At 40.0% G+C, this 12,595-nt stretch overlaps 1 protein-coding gene across 9 annotated transcripts in view; it reads right to left on the bottom strand.

The window, feature by feature from the left end:
• Zfyve9 (zinc finger FYVE-type containing 9) overlaps positions 1 to 12,595 on the bottom strand; it is a 144,073-nt gene that overhangs the window by 69,221 nt on the left and 62,257 nt on the right. For all 9 annotated transcript variants that reach the window (XM_076564713.1, XM_076564707.1, XM_076564711.1 and 6 more), the window contains one exon: positions 10,469 to 12,552. In XM_076564713.1, the coding sequence (XP_076420828.1) occupies positions 10,469 to 12,552 (2,084 nt within the window). The remainder of the gene's footprint in view (positions 1 to 10,468; positions 12,553 to 12,595) is intronic.

A 12,595-nucleotide genomic window follows, 5' to 3' on the forward strand; every position in this document is an offset into this window, starting at 1 on the left:
AGCTCAGGCAGATGAATAAACAGGGGGGTATGGGGGGTTTTCAGAACATAACTGTGCTGGAGGACACTGTGATAGAATACATAATACACATGTATTAAAGCCTGCTACAAAGAAAACAGCAATATAAACTCTATCCCTACATATTTCTTTCATAAAATTTCAGCAAAAAATAATGTTTTGATTTTGAAATGTACTACATTAATGAAAGTTGTTAATGAGCTAAACCATGGAGAGGTAGTATTTGTGAAATGTAGTTTGTGCTCATTTTTTCTGTTCTGAAAAAAACGTCTATTAATGTTTTTAAAATGGTGATGTCTATTGAAATGGCCTGGGGATATGTAGAGGTAGGCAAGATATACTTATCTATGTTTATTTTATTTACTGTTTTTTTTTCCAGATGGTTTCTCTGTGTAGCACTGGCTGTCCTGGAACTCACTCTGTAGACCAGGCTGGCCTTGAGATCACAGATTCTCCTGCCTCTGCCTCCCAGGTGCTGGGATTACAGGTGTGCACCACCACCACTCTCCACTTGTTTTTTCTTTTCTTTTTTTTTTAACATCAAGGGTGTGTGTGTGTGTGTGTGTGTGTGTGTGTGTGTGTGTGTGTGTAAAGTACATGCCACACAAATATGAGGACCTGAGTTCCAAGCCGCAGTACCCACATAAAAGACCAGGCACGCCAGTGTAGATTTGTGCTCCCAGTACTGGGGAAGCAGTGGCAGGTGGCCTGGCAGTTGTACTGAACTGATGAGCTCCAGGTTCAGATACCTTGTCTCAAAAACTAAGTGACAAGTGAAAGACATTGATCTTTTGCCTCCATATGCACATGCACACACATGCATGTGTGACTGCACACACACATAGACATACACACATGAGCATACATACAATACACACACACACACACACACACACACACACACACACACACACACACACACACGGATCAGATGGGCTGAGGAGATAGCAAAGTAAGTGCTTCCCACATAACCAGGAGAACCTGATTCAGATCCTTAGCACCTACATTAAGAGAAAAAAAGGTGTCAGTTAGTAGTCCCAGCACTCAGGAGGCTGATGCAGGCAGATCTCTAGGTTCAAGGCCAGCCTGATCTACACAGTGAGTTCCAGGACAGCCAGGGCTACATGGTAAGATTGTGTGTTAAAAAGGGAAGGGGAGGTGGGCAGGCATGGTGATGCAGGCCTGTAATCCCAGTGCAAGGGAGGATCCCTAGGGCTTCTGGCTAGATACTTTTATCAAACTGGTACACTCTGGGGTTAGCAAGACACAGTGTCTCAAAAAAATAATGTGGAAAGCAACTGGAAAAGACACTCTAGACCTCTGCCTCCATAAGCATCTACCTAACTCCTGACATGTATAGACACACACATATGAAATGCACACACACAAATGTCCTTCATTTTATCTCAAAATACATAGTTTAATTTCAATTTTTAATTTAGATAATTATTTGTGATGATGATGAATATTGTTTTTTTTGCTTTGAGAGTGGTCTTGTATAACTCAAGATGGTCCAGAATTCATGATATAGATAAAGATGATCTTGAGCTTTTAATTTTCCTGCCTCTGCCTTCACTTCTCTTGGCGATGAGATTATAGGGTTACATCACCTTGCCTTGTTTATGTAGTGCTAAAGATCAAAGCCAGAGTTCTATGTTAGCAGACACCATCAAATGAGCTACACCGAGAGCCAGATATTTAACACCTTTGCAGTACTTTTTCACAAAATATAGTATAATAATGTAAACATGTTGTTCTATAGTTCTTTAATATATTTTACAATTTAAATGTATTATTATTATTATTGTGTATGTATGTGAATGTAGGCAAACATGTGGAAGTAGAGGACAATTTTTATGGGTCTGTTTTCTCCTTCTACCATGGGTTCTAGACATTGAATTTGGGCTGTCATGCTTTTGCAGGGCAAATGCTTCTACCCAGTGAGGTATCTCACCTGCCCTTCAATATACTTTATTACAAAATATTAATTCAAATTAAATACATATAGTCAGTCTTCTGCCTCTGCTGTTGCCATGGCACCTGTGAAAAAGCTTGTGGCAGTCAGGTGGTGATGGACCACACCTTTAATCCCAGCACTTGGGAGGCAGAGGCAGGCAGATCTCTGTGAGTTCCAGGATAGCCTGGGCTACATACAGAGATTCTGTCTCAAAATAACAACAGGAATTAGATAGATAGATAGATAGATAGATAGATAGATAGATAGATAGATAGATAGATAGATAGATAGATAGATATAGAGATATAGAGATAGATACAGATACAGATATAGATTTAGCAGACAGATAAAGATAAAATATTTTGGCAATGATGAATAATTTACATGACTGGTTAGCAAAGAAAGTTGTAAATTACATAACTTCAAGATTAACCAGGATGAAGAGGAGGAAGAAAGGTTTAAAACACATTGATGACCAGGCGGTGCTGGTACATGCCTTTAATTCCAGCACTCAGGAGGAAGAGGCTATCATACAGAGAAACCCTGTCTCAAAAAACCAAACCAACCAACCAACCAAAACCCACACTGATGTTGTATATGAATTCATAAATAAAATTTAGGAACAATAAATGCACAAAATAAAAAACTGGCTGTTTTCCATTTTAGACACATACAGAAGATATGACAATTTATAGCTATATTTATAAATGCTCAATCTTTCAAGTATCTATAAATTCAAATGTCTGAGAAGGAAACCTGTCTAGAATCATATTAAACATTAATCCAGATCATGTTTCAATATGCCACTTTGATATTATATGTGTCACCAAGCTATTTTTTAATATAAGTGATGAGATTATAAATGCCTTAAATGAACCCTGATGAAGAAGCTAGTATGACAAATTAATCAGAAATGGAAACGTATTGCAAAATAAAACCTAAAGTATAGACCTCTTAACTGACACCTTGAAAAATAGCATTTCTGTTACCTCGATGACTTCCAGAAAATACACTCAACTCAAACTATTTAGTGGCTATTCTTCCCACAGAGTGACCTCAGCTAATCTGTAAGCTCTGTGGCCACCATACAGGGTAAATGAGTACTAGCACAAATCTCTGTTCCCTTTCCTTTTTTTATTTATACATTTACTTAATCTTACTTTATGATGAGGAGAGGGCATGGGCATGCAGAGTGCAAGAGGGCAACTGTAGGGGTGTGTTCTCTCCACCATGAGTTTTGGGGATCAAACTCAGGTTATCAGGTTGGCGGCAAACACCTTCACCTGCTGAGCCTTCTCACCTGTCCTGACCACCTACCCCCAAAGCAGAGGTTCACACAAGCTCTTTCAGAGCAGACAGCGAGTTTATAAAGAAAAAGCAACAGGAGGCCCAGAGCTCTTCATATGCAACCTAGTGTGACCTCACTGCAGCTCTCTGTTCTGTCTAGTCAGGCTACCAATAAATGCACTAAAAATCCATTTATTGAGTTATATTTTACATTTTAAAAATTATTTTATGTGTATGGGTATTTTGCTTGCATGTATGATTGTGTAACATGTATATTCCTGGTGCTGAAGAGGCCAGAAGAGGGCACTGGATCCCTTGGAACTAGAATTACCGATGGTGTGAGCTGCTATATGGGTACTGGGAATCAAAACCTGGTCCTCTACGAGAACAGCCAGTGCTCTTAACCACTGAGCAGTCTCTCCAGCCCTGAGTTATACCTTCTAAAAATCAATCAGAGCAGAAAAAAAGTGAGCACACTGAAGTGAAGTGCCAGATGTAATTGTCGTTAAATTGCTCTTCTTTCAATGATCTGGTGTCTTGGATAGTTTATTGCCAACTTGACAATAAGCTGGAGTGATTTAAGAGGGAACCTCAGCTGGGCATGCTGGCACACACCAGCACTCAGGAGACTGAGGCAGGTAAATTTCTGAGTTCAAGGCCAGCCAGGTCTATAGAGAAAGTTCCAGGACAGCCAGGGCTACACACAGAAACCCTGTTGTGAAAAACACACAAACAAAAAAGAATACTGAAGAAGAGGGAACCTCAACTGAGAAAATGTCTCCATAACATTTGCCTATAGGCAAACCTGTGGTACATTTTCTTGACTGATGATAAATGTGGGAGAGCCCAGCTCACTGGGTGGTGCATCCCTGGGCTGGGGGTCCATGGTGCTATAAGGAAGCAGGCAGAGCAAACCATGAGGAGTAAGCCAGTAACCAGGATTCTTCCATGGCCTCTCTCTGTGTGAGTTCCTGCCTCCAGGTTCCTGTCCTGTTTGAGTTCCTGTACTGACTTCTCTGGATGAGGGACTGTGATGTAGAAGTGTAAAGTAAAAGAAACTCTTTCTTCCCCAAGTTGCTTATGGTCATGGTGTTTCATTTACAGCAACAGAAGTCCCAAGACACTTGGTATCCATACTGTGGTGTTTGAATGATAATTTCCCCAATAGTCTTGGGCAGTTGAATGGTTGGTCCTCAGTTAATGGCCCTATTTGGGAGGTTCAGGAGTTGTGGCCTTGCTGAAGGAAGTCTAGTCTCTGCTTCCTGTCTGTGGTTTGAGATGTGTGCTCTCAGCTGCTGCTCCAGCCACCTGTCTGTCTCCTGTTGCCTCCACTCTGCCGTCACCGCTCTTATCCCTCTGGAACCATAAGCCAAATAAATCTTTTCTTCTTTAAGTTGCCTTGGTCACAGTGTTTTATCACAGCAACAGAAAAGTGACTAAGACACTCTCTATTTTTTTTCTACTTTGTAATTCAAAAGAAGTAAAGTAAAATCTAAAATTCTGCTGCCTTTGCCAGCCTCTCCCATCACCTGATAACACCCATAATTTCCTGTCTTCTCTAAAAATAGAATACTCAAATTCCCAACTCTTAATCAAAAATTTCATTATCATGATCTCCTAGAACCAGCAATTTCCCAAGGAAATCTATATAGATTTGTAATGATGATGATGATTTTAATTTACAGGGGGCCATCTGGGAAAGGCAATCTTGGTATTCTTTCTATTCTGCAATTTATTGCTTGTCAAAGAGGAGAAGTAGGGGTTAGTTGTTATATAGAACAATGACCTAAATTTAAAATTTGTTAAGTATAAAGCATATTTGTTAAGCATTTGAGAGTGTGACTGCTTTTTCAAGCAACTATAAAGGCAAAAGTGGAACCTATATGTCAGCCTCTGGATTACAGAAACACAGAAACAAACTGCTAGCTGTTGTGGTTTAAATGTTCCCCCCCCCCCAGGAGCATGCGCTGAATGTCTGTCCCCAGATGATAGCACAGTTTTGAGAGGTAGCAGAAACTTGAGTAGACAGAGCCTAGCTGGAGGAAGTACATCACTGGGAAAGCCTTGAACACGACACCTGTCCCTCTGGCCTTCAAGTTCTGCTTCCAATCTGCCATGACATCAAGAGCCTTCTCCATATGCTCCTGCCACCGTGATGCTCAACCTTGCCTCAGGCTCAAAGTAATAGAGCCAGCCAACATGGCTGAAGCCCTCTGAAATCATGAACCAAAGTAAATCCTTCCTCCTTCAAACTGTTTCTCTCAAATACCTGGTCACTTAACCAAGATGAAGATCATAATAATTATCTACTTAGAAAAAGCTGATGTAAGTCCCACACTGTACTGAGTAACTTCTCACAATTTTCTACTAACTCATTCTATATTCTATATTTTTAATCCTGACCCATTCTTCTGATAAATTTATTTTACTTTACTACTGTTCCTTCTTCCAGACAATGCTTTTTCTTATATAATTTATAATTTTACCCCATAAATTATATATACTGTGTGTATCTCTGCGTTTTGTGTGTTGCACTCATGTGAGTATGCAAATATGGACACAGAGGCCCAAAGGAAGGCTTCTGGTGTCTTCTTTTATCAATCTCTACTTTATTGTCTAGAGATAGGGCCTCTTAAAGTGGAAGCTTGCCATTTTGGCTAGGCTGGCTTCCCAGGAAGCTCTCAGAACCTACTTGTCCCTACCTCCCCAACACTAGGTAACAGGCATGAGCAGCCTGTTGGTCATGATGTGGTTGCTGGGGATTTGAATGCTGTTCTCATGCTTATAAAGTAAGCACTGTTACCCACTGAACCACTTGCCCAGCCCAAATGTCTGCCTTTCTCTATCTCCTTAAGTTGACACTTTAGTTTAGGACTTTCATGATTCACTCTCTATTCGTGTAGAAGTTAATGTCTTTCTCTTCAATGTCCCTAAAGTCCTTTCTTCACATTGCTGCTATCAATGAGGGCACATGTCTAGGGAAGAAGAAGGAAAGAAAGAAAGAAGACTAGCTTTGATGATCAGCAGGGCACTCATAAGCTGTGTACTCTTGGGCATATTCTTTGACGTCTCTGAACTTCAGATTTTCGGCCCATCAATATGGAAAATTAATATCCACTCTCCAAGATTCTATGAGACTGAATGTGAATAAACATGAATAAAGCACATATAACCTGAACAGTCTGACTATTCAGTTCAGTGATTTCACAACTTCTGTGTTTTGTTTTGTTTTGTTTTGTTTTGTTTACATAGGGTCTCACTATGTATCTCTGGCTGGCCTTGAACTCACTAAGTAGACCAGACTGGCCTGAAATTCAAAGACATGCCTGCCTCTGCCTCCTGAATGTTGGGATTACAAGAATGTGTCACCATGTTTGGACACAATTTAGTTTTCTGATCCTTAGAAAACACCAGGAAATCTAGAATGATATTCTCTCCCTCACTCACTGAAAGAGAGCCCTTGATTATTAATTCTATGAGATAACCATTTCCAATGTATGACGTTCTAAATCCCTAGCACCTAATATAGACTCTTTCTAGTTACAAAAATTACATGTTTAATATACACTTGTCTGAAAAAATAACTTTGTAATATATGGAACTAGAAAAACTACTGGGGATATTTAAATTCTATTGGAATTGAACAAATAAAGTTGCATTATTGATAGATAAAATTATTTTACAACATCATATTGTTCAGGGTATTTTTCTAGCTGCCTTCCCAGGATAATCTGATTAATATGTAGAAAAACTATATTGATGTTTACAAGGTATAAACCTTTTCTTCTAAGAAGTGCATGAATTTTGTCACCAATCATTGTAAGCATCTCAGAGGTAAAAGAACAGAAGGAAAAAAATGGAACTGTGGATCAAGAATCCATATACCTCCATAAATTCTCCAAATTACACTAAGGAAAAATTCCATCTACTCTCTCAATTTACGTTTTTATCACAATTTTCTTTATGAGTCCACCTATAGCCCCAGTTTACTACTCAAACCAAGACATGGTAGTCTATACCAAACTCTTATTTGCATAACAAAAGGCCACTTTTACTTTTCAGCAGGGTTTCATTAGTCAAGACTGGCCTCACACTTGCTATGGAGCTGAAGATGACCTTGTATTCCTGGATCCTCCTGTCTCTAAGTTCCAAGCACTGAAATTACAGGTATGTGCCACTAAGAGCTGACAAAACCATCCTACTCGCCGGGTGGTAGCACTCAAGAGGCAGAGCCAGGCAGATCTCTGTAAGTTCAAGGCCAGCCTGGTCTACAGAGTGACATCTAGGACAGGCACCAAAACTACACAGAGCAGAGAAACCTTGTATTGAAAAAAGAAAAGAGAAAAACAAAAACCCTCACCCAAACTAGGATAGGAAACAGGTTTAGCTAGCCAATAGAATACACAATACTCAGGCACTGGACACATTATTTTCTTTGAACTTTAACAGTAAGAGAACAAAATCCCAGTCTCAACTTGAACTTCTTTCTGCTCCCATCACTGTTTAATTACCATCTAGTAATCCTTCCTGTTGTGTGTATTCGCTTGTATATGTGTGGATGGGTGTGTACGTGTGTGTACAGAGGCAAGGGATGATGTAGGATGTCTTCCCCACTCACTCACTTTATTCTTTAGAGACAGGGTCTTCTCACTGAGCCTGGAGCTCACAGACAAAGCTAGAATGACTGCCAGCAAGCCTCGGGAATCCTGTCCTGCCTCCCCAGCACTGAGATTACAGGCATGCTCTACCATGCCAGGCTTCTTTTCCTTTCCTTCTTCTTCCTTTGCTCCCCTCCTCCTGGTGCTGAAGGTCACACTCAGGTCCTGATGGCCTGACAGCAAGCGTTTTACTTACTCGGTCACCTCCCCAACCCCAAGTAATTCTTCCTAATAGCCCCTCAGGATCTAGTCTCCCTTCTTATCTGTTAACAAAATTCTATTTTTGTTCAGGCTACACTGTGCTAAGACCCTAAATAAATTATGATTGAGTCACTCATGGCTTAATCCAGTAACCTGTGGCCTAGAACTGGTCAATGAATTGACAGAAGGCGCTAGGATTTTCTCTCCAGTGAGAAACTAGCAAGAAGTCTTGTTTGACCCTCAGTCCCTTTCTTTTCCCTTAGGAAGTCATCCAGTTGGACTTGATGGAGCTCAGCTCCTAACAGGAGACCACAAGAAGATCAAGGGATCTTCCATATTCCCAACTTTGCAGGAGATAAACTGTGTCTTACAGCTTTTATGTGAAATAAAAATTCTATATGTCTAAATCACCGAGGCTCAGATGCTCTTTTTTTTTCTTTCTTTCTTTTTTTTTTTTTTTAATAATTTACTAATTTTTTTTATGTGCATTAGTGTGAGGGTGTCAGATGCCCTGGAACTGGAGTTACAGATAGTTGTGAGCTGCCATGTGGGTGCTGGGAATTGAACCCGGGTCCTCTAGAAGAGCAGCTAGTGCTCTTAACCCCTGAGCCATCTCTCCAGCCCTGCTCTCTTTTTTTTTTTTATGTTAAAAGCATATGAGCAGATAAATTAGATGAGAAAAGAGGTAGAGATAAATTATCAAGACTTACTGTTACTTCTGTAATCTTATGATCTTCACAACAGCCTAATGAAAACTATTTAACTTTGTTATAGATTACAAAACTAAGCATTAGTAAAATTACATAATTAATAGAAACAAAGCTAAAATTTGAATCTAGATCTCACATCAATTTTTACATTCTTTAAAAATATAAAATCCTCTTTTCTCCATATTTATAACTCGTATTAAAAAACAAGTTGTGGAGGCTGGGGGATACTGGTTAAGAATGCTTGTCGCTCTTCCAGAGGACCAAGTTCAGTTGCCAGCACCCACATCAGGCAGCTCACAAACACTTGTAACTCCGTTTCTAGGGAATCCAGTCTCCTCTTCTAGCATCCATGGCCCAGATGCAGGTGTACATACATGGTATACAAACATGCATACCCAGAAATAAAAATAAATATTAAAAAAAACCCAAATTGTGTTATTAACGGAATTTGGAAAGAGCTAAGGAATATTAGTTATTCTTACATCCTTAATAAGATATAAAGCCTTCAAATATTTGCATTAAAGCCATGAGAGAAAATATGTGTAGGTATTTATATAAACCCTCAGAACATTTAGGACATCAAAAAAACTCTATGCAGAAACAAGTATATAAGACTGGGCTTGAAAGATGGCTCAGCAGTTAAGAGCACTCACTGATCTTACAGAGGACATGGGTTCAATTCCCAGCACCCACATGGTGGCTCACAATCACTTATAACTCCAGTTTCATGGAATCTAATGCCTTCTTCTGACCTCTATGGGCACCAGGCACAATGAGGTACACACACATGCAGAGAAAAAACACTCATTAAAAATAACCGTATCTCGTAGCCGGGCGGTGGTGGCGCACGCCTTTAATCCCAGCACTCGGGAGGCAGAGCCAGGTGGATCTCTGTGAGTTCGAGGCCAGCCTGGGCTACCAAGTGAGTTCCAGGAAAGGCGCAAAGCTACACAGAGAAACCCTGTCTCGAAAAACCAAAAAAAAAAAAAAAAAAAAAAAAAAAAAAAAAAAAAAAAATAACCGTATCTGCCGGGTGGTGGTGGCACATGCCTTTAATCCAAGCATTCGGAGGAGGCGGAGGCAGGTGGATCTCTGTGAGTTTGAGGCCAGCCTGGTCTATAAAGCAAGATCCAGAACACAGCCAGAACTGTTACACAGAGAAATACTGTCTCAAAAAAAAAAAAAAAAAAAAAACTAAAAAAAAGAGTATAGGATAGATTCTCAATGTAAGTTAAATTTTTAAGTATTAAAAAATATAAAGACAACCACTGACTACAGTGATAAAAAGAAAAAAAGAAGTGAATCACAAATATGTCCTAAGCTGAAAGAACAACTTCCTTATTTCAAACGATCCCATTAACCAAGTATCTATCAATGTAGAAACCACAAAGAAACACTTCCTTAATTCCCAATTCGCTTTTCTTCACAGAAAACTGAGACAGCATACTTTCCAGCAACAATCAAACAAAACAAAAAAATACAAAACACAATAAGCAAGCTCATGTTTTATACAGAAACTCACTAGAACTGGGCTTTCAAAGGCTATTTATAATGTCATCTCAACTAGAATTAAATTCACTTAATCCCGCTTTAGTTTCTGGTCCTGCCAAGTTCCTGAGAGACTACATGCAGCTTACCTTCCCACAGGCTCTGCAATGATGCCTCCTTTTGGTGAACGTAAACCGAGCTTCACACTTCATGCAGTTTGGAGCCTGGGAATCTGGTACCCAAACTGGTGCCACCTCACCCAAGGTGGTAAATGGCTTTCTTGCAGAAATTCCCAATTGACCAGCTCTGAGATCATTATCTGGGCTGTCTGGAGCTAACGCAAGGCATGGTCTACTGGAGATCTCAGCCTCATAACTTTCTGAATGTTCCCCATTTGTATCAGTCACAGAGATGTTTCCCAAAGATGCACTGCATGCATTGATTGCTGAATTTCCCCCTAGTTTTGTTTTCCCAAGAATATCATTTTTGTTTTTAGTATTATTTCCACTGTTTGAGGGAAGGTCATTTTGTAAGTGGTCTGATAATGGCTTTGGAATCTGAAGTTTAAGATTAGAAGGTTGCTTGGGTCTGGCACCACCAAAAGGAACACTAATAGATTGCAGGTTTGCTATCTTGGGGGAAGACTGCCCGAGTACTGATGGGATCTGACTACAGAAATTATGTAAATAATTTTTCTTCATTATATTTCCAGTGCTATTTAAAAGCAGTCCACTGCCTTCTGCATTCTCATTTCCTCTCTGTTCATAAATATTTGAGTAGCATTCTGACTTGCTCTCTTCTATTTCTTTTTCTTCTGTTACTGAATCTTCTTTGGAAGGTAAAGTCTTTGGAACAAAAGAAACAACTGGGCTCTGTATTCCATAGGAATCACAACCATTAGATAGAGAATTTGCTGCTGGTGCATCATTAACAGTGGAGAAATCACATCCTTCACTTTCAGTCATACAAGTTCCTTTGAAATCTAGATCTGAATCTGCCGTTCCGATACACTCTCCTCCGCTGTTAGTGTCCTCAGGCTGGCTGACCTGTGAAACCACTTGATTTTCTTCATTTGCTTGGCTATCATTCGTCTCATTGAGCTTCATTAATTTCCGATCAGTCACCTGTGAGTCAGAGACACCTTCTGTCACATTAAGAAGTTCTGTGGTGCCAATTCTTTCTCCACGGTCATTACCATTATCTTCATCAGCTCCAGCTTCCCTGGACACAAGGCAATCGGAAGATTGTTCACAACTGTCCTTTCCACACACTGCAGATGTGTCCGGCTTGAGATACAAAGACAAACCAGACGGGAGGGAGTCTCCAGCTGTCCTCTCCTCTGCAGGCTCTTTTTCCGTCATGATCTCCTCGCTTTCGTGGGAAAAGGAGTTTGGGCTCCCTAGATCTGTCCTAGAAGAATTGTTTTTGCCAGCAAGGACTTCATCTGGCATATAATTCTCTTGTTTTTTATCGGCAGACCCTCCACCCATTTCCTGGGATGAATTAATTGTTAAGCTTGTGACTGCACATGTGGAAAGGTCTCTGTCTACACTTTCATCATCCTTTAATTGGGAAGGTGAAGAGACACTGGTTGCACTGTTAGATGAAGCAGCACAGAGATGATTAACAGAAGCCCCCTCTGGTTTTGGTTTAGTCAAAGCATCCATTTGTTTCTCTGAGTTTATACCTTTTTCAGTGGACCCATTCATACTAAAACTAAATTGATCAGTTTGTCTATTTTCATTATCCAGTGAACAGCTAAAAGAGTCCATGAGGGGTTGACTATTATAATTATTACAATCCTGCAAATCACTTTGCAATGTCCTTTTATCACAGTTATGCATGACAGCTACAACAAGAACATTCTTCTCGTCTGGCAGACAAGTGAGGCTTCCACATTTCTCCTCTCCCACTTCAACAGCACTAAATTCATCATCCCGATTATAGTTTCTCTTAATCAGCTGGTCTTCTGCCACAGCATTTTCATCAATCCACATTGTGTCAATCTCTGGATTTAAATGACAGTCTTGTCCGTTAGCACAGGGATCTTCTCCCTCTCTTGTAAGGGGAGCTGAGCTAACCAGAGAGAAGACTTTCAGCTGTGGTACTACCTCATTAGAAACTCCAGGTTCGTTCCCACTGGTCAATGCAGGATTAAAAGACAGTGGGTGAGAAGAGGGATCTAGAATCTTATTCCACTTTGTATCCAATAAAGTAGGAGAAATTGTTTCATCTGAAAAAATAAGAAAAGTAATTACAGTAAGTTTGCTGGCAAC

Source organism: Peromyscus maniculatus, chromosome 2 (assembly GCF_049852395.1).
Source record: "Peromyscus maniculatus bairdii isolate BWxNUB_F1_BW_parent chromosome 2, HU_Pman_BW_mat_3.1, whole genome shotgun sequence".
NCBI classification, from domain to species: domain Eukaryota; kingdom Metazoa; phylum Chordata; class Mammalia; order Rodentia; family Cricetidae; genus Peromyscus; species Peromyscus maniculatus.